The sequence below is a fragment of the Ornithorhynchus anatinus genome, chromosome 7 (assembly GCF_004115215.2).
Source record: "Ornithorhynchus anatinus isolate Pmale09 chromosome 7, mOrnAna1.pri.v4, whole genome shotgun sequence".
In the NCBI taxonomy this organism is placed as follows: domain Eukaryota; kingdom Metazoa; phylum Chordata; class Mammalia; order Monotremata; family Ornithorhynchidae; genus Ornithorhynchus; species Ornithorhynchus anatinus.
The window spans coordinates 6,917,484-6,942,859 of record NC_041734.1 but is presented as its reverse complement, the minus strand read 5'-3'; the positions used below and the strand labels follow the sequence as shown (position 1 = coordinate 6,942,859).

Sequence of the window (25,376 nt, the reverse complement as noted above, 5' to 3'; positions counted from 1 at the left end):
GAGAAAATAATGAAGACTCAACATCAGTTTATTTGAGGACCGACTTTAGGAATATACCATACTAGGCACTTGGAAAAATACAAGAACTGAATAATAGTGGCATTTGTTAAGCACTTACTATGTGCCAAGTGCTGGGGTAGATACAAGTAATTAGGCCTCACATGGGGCTCAAGTGGGAGGAAGAACAGGTATTGATTCCCCATTTTGCAGATGAGGGGACAGAGTCCCAGAGAAGCAAAGTGATTTGCCCAAGGTCACAGAGCAGGTAAGTGGCAGCACAGGTATTAGAATCCGTATCATCTGATTCCCAGACCTGTGCTCTTTCCATTAGGCTATGGGGGAAGACGTATGTAATAACAGCATTTATTGAGCACCCTCTTGGTGCAGTGCCCTTTACTGTCATAGAAAAATTAAGTTTCAAATGTGCAAGCAATTACCAGAATGGGCATTGAATTACCAGAATCTCTCCTGCCTCTCAGCCCATGGCCCATTAAATAGTTTTCTCCTTCTCATGACTTCCTCTCAGATTTTACCCCAGGCTCCGGAGGATCCCAGTAACATACTTGGGTGGCAGTGAGGCCTGGGGCCTCTTGGACCTTCCTCAGGGCTGGCTCAAGTGACATCACGGGCCGTATTGTTGGGCAGATGAGGTGGTTCTGGTGGCAGATGAAGTGAGGTGGATCAAGGTTTTGGGTTTGCCAGGGAGCCAGGCCTCCGGGACAGGGAGCTTTGGGGTAGCTTAGTGGGGCTGTTTCCACCCACTTGGGCCTCTTTACATTCAGCAGCGTTGTATGGGTGATCCAGGAAGGAGGTCGATGTAGTCGCTTTTGTAAAGATACGTTAGCAAACTTTTCAGCACAGGGTGTTATTCTAATTGCCAGATAATCTGTGTGAACACAAAATAGAGTAGTAGAGTATAAAAGCAGAGTAAAATTATATCTGGAGGTCTTCAACGAGAATACAGGTTCAGTGCCGTGTGGGTGTGGAAGGGTTGAATATTATGGTCGTGGCAGTAGAGCAGCAGCTCCTTGTGGTAGCGAGAACTCGGCAATCCCAACAAGAAGAACAGTAACAGTGGACAGACGAGGCAAGAAGGAGGGAAACTGCTCCCCTCTTTTTTTTTTTTAAACCCACTGCCAACTCAATTTGCATCTCAAGAAGTGGCTTTAGAGCCCTAGAAGTACCAACTCTGGGAAGTTAGTGGCAGTGGCACCCACAGACCAGTTTCTCTTCTCACCTGCTCAAGCAGCTGCTGCTCCACTTCCCCTCCTTCCACTCAGGAGTGCCTGTGTGTGTTTGTGTGTGTGTGTGTGAGAGAGGGAGAGAGAGAGAGAGAGAGCATGTGTGAGCATGTATCTGTGTCTAAGTTTTGGGATGAGGGGCTACCTCAGGTAAACTTTGAGGCCACAGGGTCCTGTTTCTTTTTTTTTAAAAAAAAGGATTTAATATGGGAATCATGGAGCAATACTGGCAAATCTACAATCCCAGTATTGCTCCATGATTCCCATATTAAATCTTACATATCTGTCACAGTGAAAGTTACCTTTTAGCATTTTCGAAGGCAATGTCCATGGACCCACCTGCCTCAAAGTTAGTTTTCAGTGTTACAGAAAAGGGAAGCTCTTGTTAACTAGCTCATGGAAAGGGTTTTTTTGCCTTTTTTTGAGTCATGGGACATTCAACACTTGTGTATGTATGATGAAAGGCCTGATTTAAAAAATTGCTAAGAATATTTCCCTGCTCCCTCTTCTCCACCAGTCAAAAAAAGCTTATAATGTTCTATTTAGCATGATGCTTTTATTTATTTTCCATTTACTTTAATATCTCAGGGGTATAGATGAAAAATATGTCTAAAGACATATATTGATCAGGCTAACTTTTAGATAGCTATTTTAGTTAGGAGAGCTAAATCTGGCTGTGATTTGCATGCCCTTGCTCAAATGTTTCACTTGACTGACAACTGTTTCTATGACAGGAACATTTGAACCTTTCTTTTTCCCCGAGATACTTAACTTTCTGGCAGAATGCGTTTGGAAGGTTTAGTTGATACTATTTATGATAGCATTGTATTAATTTGTGACTAATTTCCCAGATGTGTAGTAATCACACCATACATTTGTTACCTGGGTTAATAAAGTACTCTTCACTCCAAAACCTGTGTCACAAAGATCTCACCTAGAGAAGCCTAACAATAATAATTATTGAGAAATTGGTGACTTCCAAAATTCATAGATAATTTGCTAGTTAATTGACAATCGAAAATCAAAAGAGGATGATTCAAAATCACTGGCTGTTGACTTTGTAATCACAAATCTTAAGGATGGAGGTAAAGCTAAGTATTCTAATAATAGAACAAACCTGAAATAGAGACTGACTTGGGAGAATTATTGACTCTTCCACAGAGCCGTTAAAAATCTGTTTTGTATCAATAGTCATAATGTTTAGATTCAAAAACATGTGTGCTTTGTGGTGACATTTGTTCACACTGTTGACCATTGAACATGATTGGTCACATCTCTCACTACTCCATTCTTAGATAAGAATTTCTTTTCTGAAACTGGCTTTTTAAAATATGTAAAACAGGTTGTTAGTGAGATAAGATGCTGACTTTTTGGTCTAATTATCACCTCTGTAAAGGAAATAGGTTGGGAAAAGGACACCTGCTCAGACCTCTGACTGCAGCAGGCAAACGAGTATGCCATGTGCCTTTTTATTTTACTCTGATACTGTTAAGTGATGTTTCTATCAAGAGTATCATCCTTTTAATGCTTAAGGAGAGTGTGCAGTCTTTCCCTATTGGAGTGTTGCGAGCTTGTTTTGTATATCTCAAAACATGCCTGGCCCATAAGAAGTGCTTAACAAATAATATAAAAAATATACAGCACTGCTACCACGAATGACTTAATAAATGCTGTTACTACTATAGGAAACTTAAAGAGAAAACAATCAATAAATCAGTGGTATTCTAATTCTTATTTATGCTACTTCTGTTGTATTCTCCCAAGCACTAAGAATAGTGCTGTGCACACAATAAGCACTCAATAAATACAATTGATTGATTATTGAGCATTTACAGAGCACTGCTTGGCTTTATTGCAATGAATCAATTCACTCCCTTCTATCTTACCTCACTGATCTACCACAACTCAGTCCACACTCTCTACTCCTCTACTGCCAACCCACTCTCTGTACCCCAATCTTGCTATCCCACTGCTGACCCCTTACTCATGTCCTCTCTCGGGCCTGGAAGTTTCTTCCCTCTTTGTTTCTGACAGTCCACCTTCAGAGTTCTCCTAAAATCACACCTTCAAGAGCCTTCCTTGACTACACCCCCATTTTCCCTATCAGTCCTCCCCTCTTTGGTGACCAGTGCTTAGAACAGTGCTTGGCACATAATAAGCACTTAAATACCATTATTGTTATTATTATGCACTGGCTGTGTTCCTCTTAAGCACTTGGATACTCACCCCAACCCCACAGACTTAAGTCCTTATCCTTATACACTACTATTTCCCTGATCTCTAATTTTATATCCATCTCCCTCTGTAGACTGTAAGCTTCTTTTAAGCAGGGATCACTTCTACCAACTCTATTTTACTTTCCCAATGCTTTGCACTCAGTCAATACCACTGATTGAGTAGGCAGCCGAGATCCCTACCCACAAGGAACTTACAGACTAGTTAGGGGAGAAAGAACATTACAGTAAATTATGGATGGTTATGTACATAAGTGTGGTGGGACTAGAAAAGTTCTCAGTTTTTGAGGGGAGATGTGGACTGAGCATTTTAGAAAAATGATCCAGGCAGCAGAGTGAGGTATGGACAGGAAAAGAGAGAGACAGAAGGCAGGAAGGCCAGCAAAGAGACTGATGCAGTAGCCAAGGTAGGATATGATAAGTGCTTGGATCAGCGTAGTAGCAGTTTGGGTGGAGAGGAAGGGTGGATTCTAGAAATGTTACAGAGGCAGTACTGACAGGATTTGGTGACTGATCATGTGTAGGTAGCCTTAAGAGAATAAAATTCCACATCATTTCTTGACAGAAAACTTGTTCTAGTTCATGTGACAAATGCAAATATTAAGGATAACCTGGGCTAAAGTATGCCCATCCAGCACTAATAGGAATAATACTGAATTCTTGCCTTAAGTGGTTATTTTAAAAAAATATTTTTCCTACTTACAAGAAGAAAAGCACAAATGCCCGTTTTAATTTTTACCTAATAGCTATGCAGTGTGTGTTAAAGAGATCAGTTTGGCAAGATATGAAATGAGGAATGTTTTTGTACTGCTTTAAAAAAGCTCGTCAGTTTTATCTCAAAAGATATTTCTTATAGGTCTCTATTTCTAAACATAAGCTCCCCAGTTTGCTCCAACTGCAAATCTATTGTAAGGATAGGGTTAAAGGTTCAGCAAGAATATTAGATAGTTTTTGGAAACTGCATTGTGTGCCTCAAGAATTATAAAAAGGTCAAGTAGGCCCCGGTGTAAGGGTGGCCAATTTTGCAGATACACTTTGGGACCTCACGACCACTCAGACTATGTCTCCCAGCAATCCCTGCCCTAGAGTTCTCGGTTCAAGTTCTCTTTTCTTGTTTTCCCCCTCAAAGGAAGGGGCTGGAGGGGGCATAGAAACAAAGTTTTGGAGCTGCTGGAATATGTAGTCTCTGGGTTGGCAGGAGTGACTTTCAGGTGGTAAGCCTGTGAATCCACTCCTCCCCGCATCCACACTGATCTGACCCTTCTGTCACCCAAGGAGAGATGAAGAGAATAAAGAGCAGTAGAAGAAGAACCTGGATTGGCCTTGGAGAGTTCTGGAATGGCTGCTTGAAGCCCAGTGCTGCAGGGGCAAAGCCACTCAGAGGCTGCCATTTTATGCAAGAACAGATTCATTTATTTATTCAGTCATATTTATTGAGCGCTTTCTGTGTGCAAAGCACTGTACTAAGCGCTTGGGAGAGTACAGTTTAACAACAAAAAAGACACATTCCCACCCACAACGAGCTCACAGTCTAGAGGAGATCACATGCTGCAATATCCACATCAGTGATGCCGTGGTACAGGAATCAGGGAATGTCAACATCAGACATAATGATGCTAAAGCTATTTGGAAAGATGACACGTGAGTTATTGAATAAAGGAAAGAATTTATAGTGTGAAACAAAGTGGCTAGAGCTGTGCAAAAATACACATTTGAGCTAATTTAAAAACTATGTTCAGTTGAAATTTTAAACCCTGATTCAAGCCCGCTGGGTTGCCTAACTGTAGTTCAGGCAGTTATAGATAGAGAAAAGCTGGTGGTTTCTTAAAATGATTGGGGAGCTCACCTCTGCCTTTCTAGTTAAGTTGATAAATGAAGATTACAAGTGTAATGTCATTCAGCTTTATGGAAATGGTGACCTCCTCCAACTAGTTTTACCTTTTGAAATATACAATGATGTAAATCTATCTATTAAAGGTATATGGACAGTAAACTCAGCATCTCAATTTTGGGTGCATAAATGACTGGGGAAATAGTCTCTGGGTTGGCTGCTGCGTTCGACACGTTACCAAGTGGGTGATATGAAAAGATTTATAATGGAGTCCAAAGTAGTTTCAAGGCAGAGTGTAGCAGTCTCATCAGATATAGCTTTACAGCCTAGTGACTTATAATGAGGGTGGAATGTAATTAGAAATTGTCCCTGTCTTTTCTGAGTGCTGATGAAAACCATGGCTCAGAGGTTAATTCAAATAATAATTAATATTGGTCTCTGTCAGTACGAGGTGGTAATGAAATCTTTCGTTATTTGATGACTTTGACTTTAAAAATTGAAGAAGGAAGGAAAATAGTGTTATTCCTCATAGTGATCGTTGGAAAGCTCCATTAACGGAACGTAGTTTGGTAAAATGAACAATTAGACGGTGATGGCTAGTCCCTTTTGTATTGCTGCCTATAACTCTCCAAGTCTTTGAGCATATACAAATGGTCAGCAGTGTGTTACTACTATAGTACATAACTGTCTAGGTTGTTGAGAACACTTATTTATTTGAAGAGTAATTTAGGAAAATACTAATCTTCGTTAGTGTCTGTCTCACAGCTAGATTGTAAGCTCTTTGAAGGCAGGGGTCATGTCTACTCAGTCTGTTGTACCTTCTCAAGTGCTAAGTACAGTGATCTGCACACAGTAAATGCTCCAATACTATTAATTGATTTCTCCTACTGAAATCCCCAGAGTCATATCCCGGGTTCAGCAGTTACTGATTTAGGCCTGTTAACCCCAAAGTAAATTATAAATAATGACCAGATAACACCATTGAATTGGATTGAATTGCTTTGGAACGATGGAAGATTAGTCCCATTCTGGGCTAACTGTATGTGGGCAAGAGAAGCAGTGTGGTCTAGTGGATAGAGCACGGGCCTGGAATTCGGAAGTATTTGGGTTCTAGTCCTGGCTCCTCCACTTAGCTGCTGTGTGACCTTGGGTATGTCACTTCACTTCTGTGCCTCAGTTACTTCATTTGTAAAATGGGGATTGATACTGCATGCCCCCATATGGGACATGGACCGTGTCCAACCTGATTAACGTGAATCTACCCCAGCAGTAAATAAGGTGCCTGACACATGGTAAGCACTTAACAAAGACCATAAAAAAAACAAAAAAGAATGATACACTCTGGAGTGGGGAAGACCATTTGTTTGCTTTGCTTTTCTAGCCCTGCTGCCTACCCAGCCAAGGGGCAGATAGTTGAAGACTCCTTTCCTCCCTGCTCCTGAGAGACACGCAGGCCCCAAGGTTGCAGGGTATAACAGATTCCAATATTAGGGGTTTTTTGCAAAAGTACTAACAGATCTTTGAGCTCTTTGGGAAAATTTGAGGAGGGCAGACCAGTTGGGAGGAGGTGCTATAGAAGTCTAATAAATATTAAATAACTCGTAATCCCTTAAGAGAGGATCAGCCACCTGAACAGATTGGCAAAATCCGCTAGTTAGGAACTAGTGGAAGCTTTCTAAACCAGATTGTCAGGTGGCAGTGGTCAGAGTGAGTTCAGTTTTCCCTCTTCTGGCTTAATGACTTTTTCCCCCTCATTAATCCTTTGTTTTGACCTAAAATGGCCTTAGGAAACAACTGATGCTTTTTCTCTTTGTCATGGAGGGAAGAAAAATATATTAGTATTGTAAGAAACTGTGAGGCCTAGTGGAAAGAGCACAGATCTGGGAGACAGAGGGCCTAGGTTCTAACTTTGGTTTCCACCACTTGTCTGCTGTGTGACCTTGGGAAAGTTACTTCACTTCTCTGTGCCTTGGTTACCTCCTCTGTAAAATAGGGATGACTGTGAGCCCCAGGTGGGACATGCAGTGTGTCCAACTTGATTGTCTTGTATCTCCTCCAGCACTGTAGTAGGCACTTAACAAATACCATTAAAGCCAATATTATTGGAGTATTAAAAAGTACTGTGCCTTAAAACTTTGGACTTGAAGACTTCATTTTTAGAATGCACAGTGAAAGAGAGAGGATTTATAGTATGGGGCAGGCAGCTCAGCAGTGGTAAGCATCGACCATCTCATCAAAGTGACAGTGGCCTGACTGTAGTTTGAATATGGTACATGATCAATCCTTTTGTCTATCATTGAGCAAGCCAAGGGGGAAAGGTTCACCTGTAAGTGTCAGGGTCTTGAGTAAATCACTTAATTTCTCTATGCCTCAGTTTCTTCATCTATTAAATGGGGATTCAATAACCCCTCTCTCACCTATGTAGAATGTGGGACAGGGATTGTGTCCAGCCTGATTAACTTGTACCTCTCCCAGCGCTTAGAACATTGCTTCACACATAGTAAATGCTTAATCAATGCCATTAAATGTATCAATGAGATAATCATATTTATTGAGCACTTATTGTGCAGAACACAGTATTGACAGAGTAATCACAATAAATAATTGAATGTAAATTCCAGTAAGCATACTTGCTTAACTGTAAGTCCCTTGTGGCAGGGATGGTGTCTATCAACTATTGTGTTGTACTCTCCCAAGCTCTTAGTACAGTGTTCTGCATGTAGTAAACAGGTAAGAAATGCCATTGATTGCTGAGGTGGAGTGGCATTGAGCACACAAGTGCTAGAGATGGCTGGTGGGTTCTTACGAGTTGGGATGCTGACAGTTTAGTGGGGGAGGCATGTTGAAAGAGTTGTACTCTAGGAGGCCTTTGAATGAGGGGAGGTCTGTGGTCCATCAGATTTAGGGAGGGAGGAAGTTTCAAACCAGGGAAACAGCGGGAGTGAGGGAGGTGGAGACAAGGAGGTCCAGAGCAAGGTATAGTTATGTTAGCTTGGAGTATGAAGACTGTATATTTCTCCTGTTCTCTTTTTCCTTAAGTTCTCAAGTTCATTTGTCAATCATAGTGGCAATAGAACAACTTTTCCTACTCCTTGTGAGGATGGAAAGGGTGATTTTTCAATACCAGCTCACTTTCCCTATAGTTTATTTTATGTGGCCTTTGTAGAGGTCATTTGAAGGTTAGTTTTTAATTGACTAAAGTTCACAAGTCACAATGGATTCATATCTGAGTAACCTATCAGTGGAGAGGGTCCTTCTCCTTAGCCCATCGGTTTGGGTAAGGCCAGGAGACTTGATGAAGAGTTTGTAATGGTAGTGTATGCTATTTGTGGGTGTGAATTTCCTTTTCGGGTAGAAAGGCAGGGCATTGGTTTTGAGGAAGGGTTTTTTACCTGTATCAAATTGGCACAGTACATTAAAAACTAAGGCCAGAGTGAGTGATCCTGAAAAAATCATCTGGAAATTCTAACTATGAAAGCATCAGATAATTACAACTGGGTCCAGGGAGAGTTGGGAGGGTGTTTTGAGGAGCTTCTAAAGTCAAAGCCCGGATCAGCCCTCATGGGCACTGGTCAATGGGGATTTTCCCAGCATCCTGGGGGACTAATCTAGCCCGGTTCAAAGCCCTTTTTCTGGTGTGTGGGGGTAGGGGGCTGGGGGATGTGGGGAGGTGCAATATATTATGTTGTAATTCATAAAGGAATTATTTTAATTTGACTAGACCAATCACATCATTTTGTAATAGGTACATTTATCTAAATGGAAATGTAGCCCTGGCTACCGTTGCGTACTGGAATGAAGAACATGTGTACCGCAAAATGTTTTCCAACTGCAAGTCATAAATTGAAATGGTCCTAGACTCTAGGAAAAAGAATATCAAATGTGATGTAATTAGTCCATAATTTCATCAAGTGGTTTTTCAAACTCCATAAACTCTAAATGGAATATGTTTTCAGTTTTGCAACGACAAGTGAAATACAGGTTTTTGGCTGCCTTTTAAAGTGCCCTGAAAGTTCTGCTAGTAGTTTATTTCAGGTACATGGAGTCTTTCCTTAAATGATCTGGGATGTCCTGGCTAATGCCTGGTGGCACTGAATTCATTGGAAAATGAGATGAGATATATGAATCTCATTTAGCTGTGGGGCTAACTACTACAAGATGTTGGAATTTCCCTCCTGGGCTGGTTTGAGGATTCTTGGCTGAAGAGAGGAAGGGCTGTGCACAGAGTAGAAGCCTACTGAGTTCTGTATCACACTCATAAAACTCTTGCTGTTTTGCCATCGTGAATGAATCAGAGTGAAGAAATACACAGGAAACGAAAATCCTTGAGGAGCCAAATAGTTGCTTTGGTTTTACTGATTGGGAGGTGTTGATAAATGTTAAGGAGCTCTGATTTACCGTCCCTTTAAAAGTGTCCCTTATTCTTGAGAATCTGAAAGTCCCAGAGCTTTCTCCTCCAGTTTTGGGGGACCCCTGTCTTTTATTGCCCTTCAGTCTGGGTATTTCGGAATGCCCAGTGGAAATTTGAAGTACCATTGCAGGCCATTTCTGGGTCTGCAGGGAGCAGCCCCATCTGAACAAATGACCACAGCCCCGCACAAACCCTTCAGCTTTACTCTTGTGACCTCTGGCCTTCTCAATCCTGAGACACCCAGCCCATCTTTGTGCGTAGATTTCATCGTGATGGATAACTTGCCCTCGCAATCGCCTGTGCTGTAGTACTCCTGCAAAGGGAACCAGATAAATTATTTTCAGCTGCAGCCCTGCCAAGCTCTGGAAGTCACGGTGGAGGGCCCCGGGGGGAGAATGTTGTTAGTGCTCGTCTGCTTGAATAGGGTTGAGGGGGGCAGGGAACGAACCCTAAAACTGGGACAGTTTCAAAACTTCTCCCAGGATGCCAAAAGGGAAGAGTTTCAGATTTCCATGTCCTTTTAAAATGCAAACGAATGTAAGAAATTGCCAGATCAGTTGGTTAATCAGTGACAACTGCAGTATGAGTACAAAAAGCATGGCCCTTAGCTAGAGCAATCAGATGTGCCTGGTGGGTTTTCAGGGTCTCAGCATGGTGCCATTGGCCTCCCCTCTTGAATCCCCCAGTGGTTTTGCTTCTGCTTTATAAGAGATGGTAATTGCTAGGAGATCACTTGACAGTTGGTGGCAACAATATAACTCTCTTTCCTTTCCCTTCCCTTGCCTCCCATGCCACTCCATCTTTTTGTCTGTGTTGTCAGCGCGTAACAGTTCTGTATCCACCCAACCAGCAGCTGGAAACCAGACTAAAATGAGTGGGGGAAATGCAGGCTTTCTAAAGGTGATTTTTGATGGACAAATAAATGTATGGTAACTGCCCTTTTATAGACCTCTCAGTGAATTTGTTGCCTTTAGGACGTTTTTAAGGATTAAATAAAACGAAGTGGGCATCGCAAATGTTTTCTGAAATCTGTATTTTACCAGTTATTTGGCAATATGACTTCCCTCCTGGGGGCTCACGGCAGAGAGAAGGGGAGGAGTTTTCAAATATGTTATCGAAAAAGGGAGATGACTAGTATTTTCCTTTTTTTCTTTGCTCGTTTGTTTTTAAATGGTATTTGTTAAGTGAAGCAGCGTGGCTTAGTGGAAAGAGCATGGGCTTTGGAGTCAGAGGTTGTGGGTTCTAATCCCAACTCCACCACTTGTCAGCTGTATGACTTGGGGCAAGTCACTTAACTTCTTGGTGCCTCAGTTACCTCATCTGTAAAGTGGGGATCAAGACTGTGAGCCAAACGTGGGACCTGATAACCTTGTATCTATCCCAGTGTTTAGAGCAGTGCTTGGCACATAGCGTGTAACAAATACCATCGTTATTACCAGGCATTGTACTAAGGGCAAGGGTACATACAAAGATGTCAGGTTGGACACAGTCCATAACTCACATGAGGCTTACAGTCTTAATCTCCATTTTATAGATGAGGTAACTGAGACACAGAGAAGTGAAGTGATTCACCCATGGTCACACAGCAAACAGTTGGTGGAGCCATGTCCTCTGACTCCCAGACCTGTGCTCTTTCCACTAGTCCATGCTGCTTCTCCTCCCTAAATTGGTTGAAAAATAAGTGAGGAATGGGACTATCAATCTAAAAAAAGGAAAGATTACCATCAAATATTGTCTCGCATTAAAGAAAATTAAGTTCATGTATTTTGGTATAATTTCTATGAAATCAGGCCTCTGAGTTGAGGTAGCCAACAGTGGACAGATAGCAGTCTCAAGGCACCATTTCTTCCCTCAGAGTAGGAGAAAGACTATTTGCTTCTCAATTCGCACACATTGTGACTTGATTAGTCAACTAGGAGCGAAATGGCAGTTTCGGGGAAAATTAATGTGTATTTGAGGTTGGGTTACGGGATGTCTGGAACATGTTTTAGCTCTGGGAATGTAGTAAATGTGTTACTACAACTCCTGTGGTATTGTGGCAAAACTTCTGCATCCCTAAATGACATAGAATATTCTTGTTTCCACTTTTTTCAAGTAGAGTCACATGTTTGCCCCACATAACTTTAATTAATAAATTTCCCATAAATGACTTGCAAGCTACAGGGTGAAAGTACTTTGTAAGCCCTCCATAGCTTCTGCAGAATATATTATCTGCTAAAATGCTTTATCTAATACCATTTCTACATCACAATCAGAGTCCTTAATATTATGTGGAAATTAACTGATGTTTTTCTGCAAGAAGCTTACAAAGTGAGTTATGTAATATAGCATCAACTCATCATTGCAAACAACTAATATCTTAAGCACATCCACATTTTTGCAAGTAAAGAAGTCATTTTACTCTTAGACACCCACTACTCCTAAGCAATGACAGGTTGCATTGTGGTAAAGGAAAACTCCAGTCTAAGAATTTATTGATGATAATAATAACAATAAGACTCTTTTAAGGTTTATGGCTTAAGCATACAAGCCACGTTGATAGGCTCTTACTATACACAACCCACTCAAAACCCAAAATATTTATGACATTGTTTATGGATGGAGCCAGGGCTTGGTTCAGTACCAAATTTCACTGTGGCTAGATCTGTACATTTTTCAGTTGTTTGGCTGGGTTAAGTGATGAAGATAAAGCATGATTCCAAGACTTCCTTTCAGGAGCGGGTAGCCATCTGAACCTGACCTCGGGATGAGTTTCATCTCATTAGCTCTTATTTAGTGTCTCCAAGTGGGCAGGGAGGCAGAAAATGTTCCATGGGGGTGGGAGGGGGTTTCCTTATGAAAAAGCAAATGATCTGATTATATCTTGCAAATTTAGTGGTAGATCTCATGGGAGGGTAATTTTATTGCACTTTTTGTTGTGGTACTTTAGTGTAACTTTTGGGGATATTGAGAAAGAGGAAACACTGCATTGTCCCAGTATCAGTCGTAAAGTATAATATATTGAACGGAATACCTTACACCCACGGTAGTCAAATCTCACCCGAACTGCACTTTGGAAACATGTTATTTTATCAGTTAAGATTGTAAATATAATTTTTTGAGTGTTTTCTGAATGGATAATCAGCATTACTTGGATCATCTTAACTTTTGTTTTGTACTTGCTTTGCATGTTACTGAAACTTTAAATTAGCATAATTTATCAGTAATAATAGTAACATTTATTGAGCATCCACCACTTGGTGTAGCGCACTGTATTTGGCTTTTGGGAAGCACAAAGTAACAAAGTGACACATTCCCTGCCCTCAACTAGTTTACGCTGTCAAAGGGATGACAAACCTACAGTCACTCTTAGAGGAAGTATCATGAAGTTTACATTAAATGTAAAGTGCAGCAGAGTGTAGTAGATAGAGCATGGCCCTGGGAGTCAGAAGGTCATAGAGTCTAATCCCGGCTCCTCCATTTGTCTGCTGCGTGATCTTGGGCCAATCCCTTCACTTCTCTGTGACTCAGTTACCTCATCTGTAAAAGGGGGATTGAAACTGTGAGCCCCACATGGGACAGGGACAGTGTCCAACCTGATTTGCTTGTATCCACCCCAGTGCTTAGTATAATACCTGGCACATAGTAAGCACTTAACAAATACTATTATTATTATTACTACTAATAATAATAACCCCCACCCCAAACCCACACCACAAGAGGTTTCATAAATAATAATAACGATGGCATGTTAAGCACTTACTATGGGCCAAACACTGTTCTGAAATAGATACAAGGTAATCAAGTTGTCCCACGTGGAGCTTACAGTCTTAATTCCCATTTTACAGATGAGGTAACTGAGGCATCATCTTTTTCCAGGCACACCCATTTCTTCTAAAAGTTCTCTCCCTACATGTTTTGGATAGGGTGCTGTTAGGAAATTAGAAAACATTCTTCCAGTGGCTGGATTGTGCCTGTTACGATGTCGGAAGAACTCAGCAATGTTAAATGCGTTAGACCGAGTGCATCCCCTCTAGATTGTAAGCTCCTTGGGGACAGGGAACGTGTCTACTAACTTTGTTATATTGTACTCTCCCAAGTTCTTAGTATAGTGCTCTACACACAGCAGTCACTTAATAAATGTGACTGAATGATAGATTGCTTCATTTCCAGAGCAGCATGGATCTTTCTTCACCTGGATAGGAGTCACTACTCTGGGTGTTCTAAAGCCCTGGATTGATTAAGATTGGATCTACCAACTGGAAGCAACGTGGCTTAGTGGAAAGAACCTGGGCTTCAGAGTCAGAGGTAATGGGTTCGACTCCCGGCTCTGCCACTTGTCAGCTGTGTGACTGTGGGCAAGTCACTTAACTTCTCTGTGCCTCAGTTACCTCATCTGTAAAATGGGGCTTAACTGTGAGCCTCACGTGGGACGACCTGATTACCCTGTATCTCCCCCAGCGCTTAGAACAGTGCTCGGCACATAGTAAGCGCTTAACAAATACCAACGTTAGTCTCCCAAATGCTTAGTACAGTTCTGTGTACATAGTAAGTGCTCAATAAATACAATTGATAGAGGAGCATGAAAGAGAGGAGCAAAGGGAAACAGTGTGTGTGGGGGTGGGGTGGGGGGGTGTTGTCCAGATGGTACCTTGCATCCCTTGGAATCTGGGTTTAGAGCAACTGGAGCAACAGTTCTAAACCCCTAATCCCACAGGGCCGGGTGCAGATCTGGGACTTCTCCCCTCTGCTGCCCCTACCACCACCAATGGCAGATATTACCGTTTCAGACCTCGCAGCTCCTCTCCAGGAATTTTCTGCCATTTCATGACACTTCTTCAGCCGTATCTGGGTGGCTTGTTGCCCCACACAGTAGTGAATCCATAGTGGTATGATTTTTGCCAGGTCTTCTGCACCAGGCACGTAGCCTGGGAGGTCCAAGCACCAGGCCAGGATCCACGACCCAGACACCCAGCCCACTCTTGTCAGTCTGCAGCTCAGGGACAGCCATGGAATTGCCAGAGAGGCAGCCTTCGCTTGTCTAGGCTAATTTGTCAGATAGTCTGGTGAGTGGCTAAGTAGCACGGATTCAAACCAATTCCAATCCCTTTCTTAGTGTTTCCAACTCTACCATTATTTCCCCGAAAGCTGAACTGGCATTGAGTTCATTTTAAAAAGATGCCAGACCTTTCTGAAGAAAAGCTGTGTGTGACTTTTCTCTCCCCACCTTCACTTTGGATCTTTATTCTTCTTCAGGTTACATAAAAAGCTTGAGCAGACGTGCCCCAATATGAAATGCTCAAAACTGTTTAAACGTTCACCTTATTTTCACCTGTTTGTCCCCTCTTTCTGGGAAAGTGTGTCAGAAAGGTCATGGCAGTGAGCAGCTGAGTGAGGAGACTGCTCAGTTGGGCCGACAGCTGTCACCTGGGAGCAGTCGACCTGAGACCCTTCTAGGTTTTCATGCCGGTAGTTCTGACAGTGAATGGGAGAGCTGTTTACATGTAATGTTAGCTAAATTTTCGTTTCCTCGGGAAGGTGTCATAGTGGGGCTGATTTAGCGAGCAAGTTTGGATCTGCATAATGGCATCGAACGTTCTTGGAAGCATTTACCAAGAAGTCTGTGCAAACATTCGTTTGGAATTCCTGAGGTTCCGCTTTGGTTTCGAATGATTCCTTGAAAAACTCAACCGGAGTAAATTTTGTTTTGTCAAGTGGGCCCGGATCACGTAATGTTCTGGTGCTTAGGCTGTGAGGGATGAGAATTCCAGGGATGTTTTGAATTTCAGCCATTTTTCTTAAGTGAATTAGAGCTTAATCAGGTTGCTGGTTTGGTTAGAGTTGAAGGAACATGTCACTTTTTCTCGGACTATTACAAATGATCCCTCTTTGGACTACTTACGGCTGCTACTACCGTGGGTGAAACGAAGCCAAAAACAAACCAAAAAAAATCCCTTTGGAGGTGCTGGAAAAAGTGGGAGAACAGACATTCTCTTTGCTGCAAACCATTGGTGGGATTTGCGGGTTGGATCTCCCATCTCTCTGTCTACGGAAACTGTAGCCGGGGCTGCTGTCTCCCTGTGTCGGTGCCAGCTTTGCTGGGGATTGACTGGCATTGACTGGCAGGCCACCCCTGGCCCCACAGTTTGCAGCCAAGCTGGGAAGTGCCAAGTCCCTGACGCCTCCAAGCAGCAGGGCAGCGACAGGCATGTTTGAAAGCTGGCATCTGAGGCTCTGTGTGCCTGTGAAGGGGGAGGTTTGCTAGTGCTACAGGGTTGTGGGGAGGAGATGGAGGCAGCAGTGGGCACCCCGGATCGGTCGGGTGGCAGGCCTGAGTGTGGGGGTGGGTGGGCAAGAGGGGACAGAGGTGTGCTAGACAGTCTGCCTGGGGCTGGGGGGCTTGAAGGGGAGCAATCTCAGGCCAGAGCCCAGCCCCCACCCCAGACCTGACTCGTTACTTCTACTGCCCTGCTGGGCTGGGAGGAGCGACTGGGGTTCATTCATACATTCAGTAGTATTTATTGAGCACTTACTGTGTGCAGAGCACTGTACTGAGCGTTTGGAAAGTACAGTTCGACAACAAATAGAGACAATCCATACCTAACAACAGGCTCACAGTCTAGAAGGTTGGGTTGGGCCAGTGATGCCTTTCTAGTATTCTGGCTAAGCCTGGGTGGCCGCGCCCTCCCAACCACCAAAGCCTCTCGGAGCCACCTCTGGATGGGCAGAGCCCGAGCTGAACACTACAGCCAGCCTCCTCCTGGGTCACCAGCTGCAGAGGGAGAGGAGTAACAGGCCAGTAAAACAGGGCCGGGAGGCAAAAGCCGCCATAGTCCTTGGTGGTTTGAACCAGGGAGGTTGGCCTGCGGCTCCCACTTGTCTATCTGCACCCACCCCCGGTCTCCAGTGAACCAGTCCAGTCTCCGGACTGGACCGAGTGACTGTGGAAAGTGGGAGGGTGGCCGGTAATGGCACAGCCTTCTCAACCCACAACCCGTTTCCTCTTCTCCTCTTCTCCCTCCTCTCCTGCCTCTCAGCCTACATTCACCCACTTCCTGCTGGGTGACCGTGTGGGGCAGCAGCACAGAGCCGTTAGGCAGTGGGAGTGACATAGGATCCCCTCTCACAGTGACTCAGAAACTAGCTTCAAGGTTGGATGGAGCTCTGGGCCGTGGAAGACACTTATAGGGAGTTGGGCTACTCCAGCTTTTTGGCTCAGATCCTTCGTAGTAAAGGCCCTGGCTCTGACCAGGGAAATGTGAGCTTGAGTAGCCTGCCCATGCCCTCAACATCTCTCTGGTTGGCGTGTGGTTTCCAGTGGACCACAAAGAGAGGGGGATGAGAACAAGGATGCTGTCAATCTCTCATGTCACTCAATCGGTAGCATTTATGGAGCACCTACTGTGTACAGAGCACTGTACTGAGTACTTGGTAGAGTCCAGTAGACATTGGGCCCTGCCTTCAAGGAGTTGACTGTCTAGACGGGGAAAAAGATGCTTAAAATAGATTACAGACAGGAGGAGTAGTGTACATGAGATATGTACACTTGCCCATCCTCCCTTGCTTGGAGGTGCCCAGGAAGCAGAGGGTGCTGAATAGCAGAAAGGAGAGGAGGGCTGCAAGTGAGGTGGCCAGGGGTCAGAAGCTTCCTCTGCCTGGTCGATGGATGGTCTCAGAATCTTGGTGGGGTCCAAGATGGCAGGAATTCCTGCCAGTGCCGACTGCTGCTGCCATTTTGGGTCTCCCTGAGGACTAAGGGGATGCCAGGAACTGGAAATAAGGACTCTTAACTATTGCTTTAGTCCCAGGCAGAAAGTATTGCTTACCTCAGTTGTAGCTAAGACTTGCGGACAGGCCTTTCCCGTATATTCACATGTGCAATTCTATTGTAGCGTACTCTCCCAAGTGCTTAGTACAGTGCTCTGCACATAGTAAGCAATTGATAAATACGATTGATTACATACATTCATATACCTATACAACTATGTGCACTGACCTGCCCTTCCCTCAATATTGCCCCTTTACCTCAGAGCACATACAGTGTCACCCAAACATGTTAATACAAAACGAAGGTCTCAAACTGGGACAGGCAAACGTTAGACACACCTGGGGATGCAAACACACGTTCAGTAGCACAGTACAGGGCCAGAGTGGCAGAGAGAGAACTCTAGGAAGAAAATGGGAGAAGTGGAGGGAGACAGAATGTAAAGAAGTCACCCATCTAACTTGGATAAAGAGCCAGCATTTCCCTGAGTTACGTGCAAAAGAGAATTTTTTAGTCTTCGCTAGCTTTCCCAAGTCAAAATCTTACATATTTATTAATTAGGCTAGTCTTCCCATACAAAACCTCCAGCTGGGGCTTTCTTGTGCGTAGTTACAAACGGGATCCTATTACGTCACCGATTACCATTGTGCCTGAGGGTGAATAATGAACCCGGTGATTGAACTTCCTCTGTCATCAACACAGAGAAATTCTGGCACAGATCTTATGTGCAGTGGGCACGGAGCCACGGATATCAGTCTGAACGTGGTATTTAAAAATCGGCCTTCTTGGTGAACGAAAGGCCTCTTTTTAAGTTTGTTTCTGAAGCTGGTTGCTCTCTTAATGTTGCCCTAAGTAAAACCGTGAATTACCACTCTTTCCTAGCTTGTTTTTCCACTCCACAAAGTTGTAGCTAAGTTTAAAGCCTGAGACAGAATGTTACCGTTTCAATTTGGAGGCGTACCGGAAACATCTAATTTTAGATGGAATCTCTTCTGGTGTTGGTATGATTCCCGCAGCCCATTTAACTTTAGCTTCTCGCGGCCCTTGACGATGAAGATGCTGCTGGCTCATCTGATTCCGTCGCTCAGGGGAATAAGGTTAAGGATACGCTGTTGGTAACTGGAGCATGTTCAGGGCTTTAGTTCAGCAGATGGGCTGCTTGGCTATATTCATACATCTGCCCTGCCTGCCTGCCTGCCGAGGCAGCTGCTGCTGCTGCATGTTGTGTTCTTTTGTTCTGTTCCATCCAAGAATGGAACGCTAGGAAGTGGAGTGAATGGATTAATTTCAGGTTCAGGTTAGTGTTTTGCTTGCTCGCCGAGTAACCCATCATAATAAAGCTTCTGAGAGAAGCGAATGAATTTCCTTCGTCGGAGTCCAGTCTGGTGCGTGGGATCAATCTGGGGTACTTTGTCCGATAGAGCCCAAACTCAGATGTGAGAAATGTCTTCCCTGTTTTTTTAATCATCTGTTCCTAATTGTCTTTTTTCCCCCCCTTTTCCCCCTCCCTCCCCCAAATCATTTTTCAGGACCCATAGCAAGACTTTGTCTGATACTGCACGGTCAAGGAGCATTAAGGAAATATGGAATGACATGAAGATTAGTTAAGGATTAAAGGCTTCGAGGACACCACCTCAGTGAAGTGAAGCCCAGACTGACCCTCTAGTTGTAGCTCTACGGAGCCGTGTGCTGGGAGAAGATGGCCGATCCGGGAATGATGAGTCTCTTTGGCGAGGATGGGAATATTTTCAGCGAAGGGCTAGAGGGCCTCGGAGAATGTGGCTACCCTGAGAACCCAGTCAATCCCATGGGCCAGCAGATGCCCATAGACCAAGGATTTGCCTCCTTACAGTCGTCTCTTCATCACCCCCCCACTAATCAAAACCAAGCAAAGTTGACTCACTTCGATCACTATAACCAGTACGAGCCGCAAAAGATGCACCTGATGGATCAGCCGAACCGAATGATGAGCAGCGCCCCCGGGAATGGCATAGCATCTCCGCATTCGCAGTACCACAATCCTCCCGTCCCTCAGGTTCCTCACGGCAGCGGCGGGGGCGGCGGCCAGATGGGCGTCTACCCCGGCCTTCAGAACGAGAGGCACGGGCAGCCTTTCGTGGACGGCAGCTCCATGTGGGGACCACGGGCCGTGCCGCTGCCCGACCAGATCCGGGCTCCTTACCAGCAGCAGCAGCCCCCCCAACAGCCCCCCCAGACTCCCTCCGGCCCTTCTGGCCAAGGCCACCCTCCACACATGCAACCGATGGGAAACTACATGGCACGTGGGGACTTTGCAATGCAGCAGCACGGTCAGCCCCAGCAGCCGAGGATGAGCCAGTTTTCACAAGGTCAAGAGGGCCTGAATCAGGGAAACCCTTTCATTGCCACCTCAGGACCTGGCCACTTGTCTCACGTGCCCCAGCAGAATCCCAGCATGGCACCTTCCTTGCGTCACTCGGTGCAGCAGTTTCACCACCACCCCCCCGCCGCGCTCCATGGAGAATCAGTTGCCCACAGTCCCAGGTTCTCCCCCAATCCTCCTCAACAAGGGGCCGTCAGGCCGCAGACCCTTAATTTCAGTTCTCGGAGCCAGACGGTACCCTCACCCACGATAAACAACTCAGGGCAGTATTCTCGATATCCTTACAGTAATCTAAATCAGGGATTAGTTAACAATACAGGGATGAATCAAAATTTAGGCCTTACGAATAACACTCCAATGAATCAGTCTGTACCAAGATACCCAAATGCCGTAGGATTTCCATCAAACAGTGGTCAAGGACTAATGCACCAGCAGCCCATTCGCCCCAGCGGCCCACTGAACCAAATGAACACCCAAACTATGCACCCTTCACAGCCTCAGGGAACTTATGCCTCTCCACCGCCCATGTCACCCATGAAAGCGATGAGTAATCCAGCCGGTACCCCTCCTCCGCAGGTTAGGCCTGGTAGTGCTGGAATGCCAATGGACGTTGGCAGCTATCCAAATATACCCCATCCTCAGCCCTCACACCAGCCCCCAGGCACCATGGGAATCGGACAAAGGAATATGGGCCCCAGAAACATGCAGCAGTCACGTCCGTTCTTGGGCATGTCCTCGACGCCACGGGAGATGGGGGGGCACATGAGGCCAAACGGCTGTCCTGGCGTTGGCCTTGCAGATCCACAAGCAATACAAGAGCGGCTGATGCCTGGCCAGCAGCACCCTGGTCAGCCTCCGTCTTTTCCACAACAGATGCCAAACTGTCCTCCGATGCAGCCCCACCCGGGGATGCACCACCAGTCTTCACCGCCGCCCCACCCCCATCACCAGCCCTGGGCACAGCTTCACCAGTCACCCCAGAACACACCTCAAAAAGTGCCTGTCCATCAGGTAGGTGACTTCTCCAGTTACTCCGGTACTATTGCACATGGCAGGCCGAGCGGTATCCTTCCCGGCCTGGATGTTCAGATGATTGCTTTTTCAGGGCCTCCTGTTTTTTCGGTTTTTTGGCTTCTGGCGTTAATGGCATTTGTTAAGCGCTGTTCTAGGCGCTGGGTTAGATACAAGGTTATCAGGTTGGACACAGTTCCTGTCCCACATGGGACTCACAGTCTTAAACCTCATTTGATAGAAGAAGGAACTGAGGTACAGCAAAGTGAAGTGACTTGCCCAGGGTCACACAGCAGACTCGTGGCAGAGCCAGGATTAGAACCCAAGTCTTTCTGACTCTGGGCCTGTGCTCTATCCACTAAGCCTCGCAGCTTGTTCTATTTGGAACTTTTTCAGTGAGTCAGCCGCCTGAGGATTCCGTTGTTCTGCACACATCGTAACTGCATTTCCTTCCTTGGAAAGAAAAAGAAAAACCCACGACATTAGGGCTTGCCGTTAAGTCATTTTGAGATTGTCTTGTCTGTCGTAGCCTTGCCCTGTAGTGATGAAGTCCACTGAACCAGGGTTTGAATTGAGCTTGTTATGTGCACAGTTCGACCTGATATTAAACATGTAGATACCTTTACATGGGATATCCCCCAAATAAAGACTTTAATTCAGTTGGACCTGGGCCTTCAATACTGAGAGGATGTTACTCCTTAAACCTTTGTTTTAATGAAAATCGATCTACTAATATGTTTTAAATAAAGCAACAGATACAAGCCTGGAGTTTTGTAAATACACAAAGTTTTCTTTTATATTAATTTTTGTGACTACTTTCTGACTAGAAAAATGAAAGGTTTGGGCCTGTAAAGTGCAAAAAGAAATGGATACTTTTACATGAATATTTTGGTTTGGTTTATCAAATGTGTCCTCTCATTGGATATAGGATCTAAACTCATAAAATAAAATGTAGCCACTTTACTACTTACAGAGAGAGCGAGAGAGAGAGAGACTAGCAAATTAATGCCATATTACAGTAGAATCTTTAATCTGAGGGTTTCAAAGCCTATTAAAAGCAAACCTTATTCACTCATAAAACCAGCGCAGACATGATTTAATTTTCCTATTTTGTCAATTGAGAAGCTGAGGGTGAAAAAGGATCTATTCCAAGTTATACAACAATTCTTAGGGCAGTTCTGGTAGTAGATCTTAATATACTTATTTTAGTCTTCAAAGCAGAATCTCAGTCACTTCTTGCCAATCTCTCTTCTAGGTGGAGCTCAACACAACAAATGACAGATCATCTGTATTTTCTTTCTGCCCCATTCCTTTCCAAATCTTCCCGAATCCCACAGAAAGGGGAGAAAGGGCAGTTATCTCAGATTTTCCCATGTGGAGAGACTAGATTGTCATGGTTTTCAGCTGGATTGTCCCTGACTGGTATTTTAGGGTGTTTTTTTTCTTTAAACGCTATTTAAGTGCTTACTGTATGCCAGGCACAGTACTAAGTGATGGGATAGATATAGGATAATCAGGTTAGTCACAGGCCATGTCCCACGTGGAGCCCACAGTCTTAATCCTCATTTTAAAGATGAGGTAACTGAGTCACAGAGAAGTTACGTGATTTGCCCAAGATCACATAGCAGATGAGCGGGGGAGCCGGGATGAGAACCCAGGTCCTCTGACTCCCAGGCCCGAGCTCTTTCCACTAGTCTGCTGCTAATTTTTAGTGCCCAACCTTCCCTCTCCTTGGCTCTTGCCGCTGAATTCAGTGCCTCAGAAGAGTTGCCTCTGTTCACAGGGACCTGGGCGTGGGGAGCAATACAGTGGCTCTGGAGCAAAGAGTGATGTGGGGAGAGCAGGGTTCTCCCCAGGGACTGGTTCCACAGAAAGTCTCGGAATTTCTCTGAGAGGCTCCAGATGACGTTGTTATGTTACATTGCACAAGCCCTTAACAAAATTTATGTCTGCAACTTTCAGGCCACCAAAGGTCTTTTCAGTATCTGGGAATGCCAACAGGGCCCCCTGTTAAGTGCGGCCTCCATTTTGGGCCACTGTCATCTTGATTTACCTAAGCCCTTGTATAGGTGTGCTCCTGAGTATAAGTACTGAACAGATAGCTTCTCCCCTAAATTCCTAGTACACCTTGGAAGGTTTCCAAGGCACATAATTGGCAATCACTGAACTAGTCCTGACTCTAAACATGAAATTGGGAGTTCCAGTACCTTCTCTTCTTTAACTCTTTTTGACCAAACATTTAAGAAAATGTCCTTCTACCCCACTCCTTAAATGAATTAATTCTCCCCATCCTCTTTCCCCTGGCTTGATGAATTCATTCAGTCATATTTACTGAGTGCTTACTGTGTGCGGAACACTGTACTAAGCACGTGGGAGAGTACGAAGAACAAGAAATACACAGTCCCTGCCCTCAGCAAGCTTTCAGTTTAGAGCGAGCTTTCAGTTTCATGTAAATAAATAAATTACAGATATGTACATAAGTGCGTTCCTTTTCTCTCATGTCATCTTCTGATCTAGAACCACTGTACCAGGTCATGCTTTTTCCTAAAGCCATTCATTCCAACTCCCTGGAAAGGATGCCTAAGTTCCATAACAGATCATTTCACGAAACAGCCCATTGCCAAAGAGATGCACTTTTAAAATTTATTATTATTTTTTTCCAGGTGGGAAGGGGAAGATAAAATGCTGTCTTGGGGATGGGAGTGTCACCATAAAAATATTAAGTTGATTAATGAGAATCTTTTCTCATGGTAAAGAGTCTTCCAATATATGAAAGCCTGGGAAGCAAGTGAAAAACAACTTCTCGGAAAGTTTATTACTGAAATATGGGCCAATATTATAAATGAGTGCATTATCCTTTTGGTCTTTCCTCTTTTAGAATGGCAAATTGTTGTATTTTGTGTTCAGTTCTTGTAGAAAATCTGAAGGTCTATAAATAATAGTCGGGATATCTGGGAGTGCAATAAAAATAGAGTACAATGTTAGATTGAAACAAATATGAAAGTTCATTATTGGATCATTAACTATAAATCATGTATTTGGTGGCTAAAACATATCTTCTAATGGGAATCATAGCCTTCCATGGTCATTAGAACAAATTAAAGTAGAATAAAAGGGTTCCTAATGAGTTTTAATCTATTTTGACAAAATACTCCATTATCAAAGTACTGTGACTTTTCTTTCCCCTCATTGGCCAATATGTAATTGTAAACTGCCAACTCACAGTTCAAATAAACTTAAATAGATGCTTTTAGTCTACTTAGAGAATATGCAAGGGGAATTTCTGTCCTCAAAACTATCTTTCATCTTTAAACGCTCCCCTGCCACACTAAAGAAAATGTATTGTCCAGAATTCCTCCATAAGATGGCCAGTCGACTAACAATGCTTGGAATATTGGATTTAAGAATAGGGAGAGGACTTTTACGTATTGTTTCTCCTTAAGGACACCTCCAGGTTGCAGGGTTTATATCAGAAAATTACTAATATTAATACCGGAAGACCTAACTGTAGCAACAACCAGCAGGATCAAGAAATTAATGCTATTTATAGGTGAAGGTATCCAAAGAGGGGTATTGTCCCCCCATCACTTGAATTCTGTTGTTAATTTTTTGTGAGCAAAACATATTATCCTTGCTCACCTGAGCTTACATTCTAATGGAAGAAACAGGCCTAGAGAGGAGCAGAAGGAGCATCAAATATGAAATGGACATGGAAAGTGGATATTCTTAATAATCGTGGTATTTAAGTGCTTACTACGTGCCAGGTACTGTATTAAGTGCTGGGGTGGATACAAGTATATAAAGTAGGACACAGTCCCCGTACCACGTTGTGTTTACAGTCTCAATTCCAATTTTACAGATGAAGTAACTGAGGCACAGAGAAGTGAAGAGCCTTGCCCAAGGTCACCCAGCAGACAAGTGGCAAAGGCGGGATTAGAACGCTTGGCCTCCTGACTCCCAGGCCAGTGCTCTGTCCACTACACCATGCTGCTGAGTACATAAACACCAGTGGAGCATGGCATATGTTACGGGTAGTTGGATTAATTAGACTTGGGGTGTTGGAAATTACTTTGTGAAAGCTTTCTTGAGGAGGTGGATAGGGCTGGGGGCTGATAGATTTTGAGGGTGGAAGGGTGGCCAGGCCAGGAGAAAGGACACGAGCAAGACAAAGGAAGAGTTGGGAGTGAGGTGTATGTAGTTAATCGAATTGAGGAAACACAAAAAGAGTTCTATCTAGGAAGTAACAGGTGACGAGAACTGTTGTGTAGGATGAAGAAAGCTGGTGGGAAGGCTTGAAGCCACAATCGTGGTGCATGAACAATAGGCAGTCATTGGAAGGGGCGGATCCTGGAAACAATCTGGAGAATTGTCATCAATAGTGTTTGAGTCCTTACTTTGTGCAGAGAACTGTACTAAGCTCTTTGGAGAGTGCAGTAGAGTTGGGATGCATGTTCCTTACCCCAAACAAGCTTACTGTCTAGAGGTATTCAATAGGATTTAGTAGGTGATTAAATGTAATAGTAGTAACAGTATTAAGCGTCA

The 25,376-nt window shown here is 44.1% G+C and overlaps 1 protein-coding gene across 2 annotated transcripts in view; it reads left to right on the top strand.

Annotated features, from left to right (window-relative positions):
* Nucleotides 1–25,376, top strand: part of CHD7 (chromodomain helicase DNA binding protein 7) — a 161,700-nt gene that overhangs the window by 27,512 nt on the left and 108,812 nt on the right. For both annotated transcript variants that reach the window (XM_029068749.2, XM_029068748.2), the window contains exon 3: nucleotides 18,991–20,834. In XM_029068749.2, the coding sequence (XP_028924582.1) occupies nucleotides 19,161–20,834 (1,674 nt within the window). In that variant the 5' untranslated portion in view covers nucleotides 18,991–19,160. The remainder of the gene's footprint in view (nucleotides 1–18,990; nucleotides 20,835–25,376) is intronic.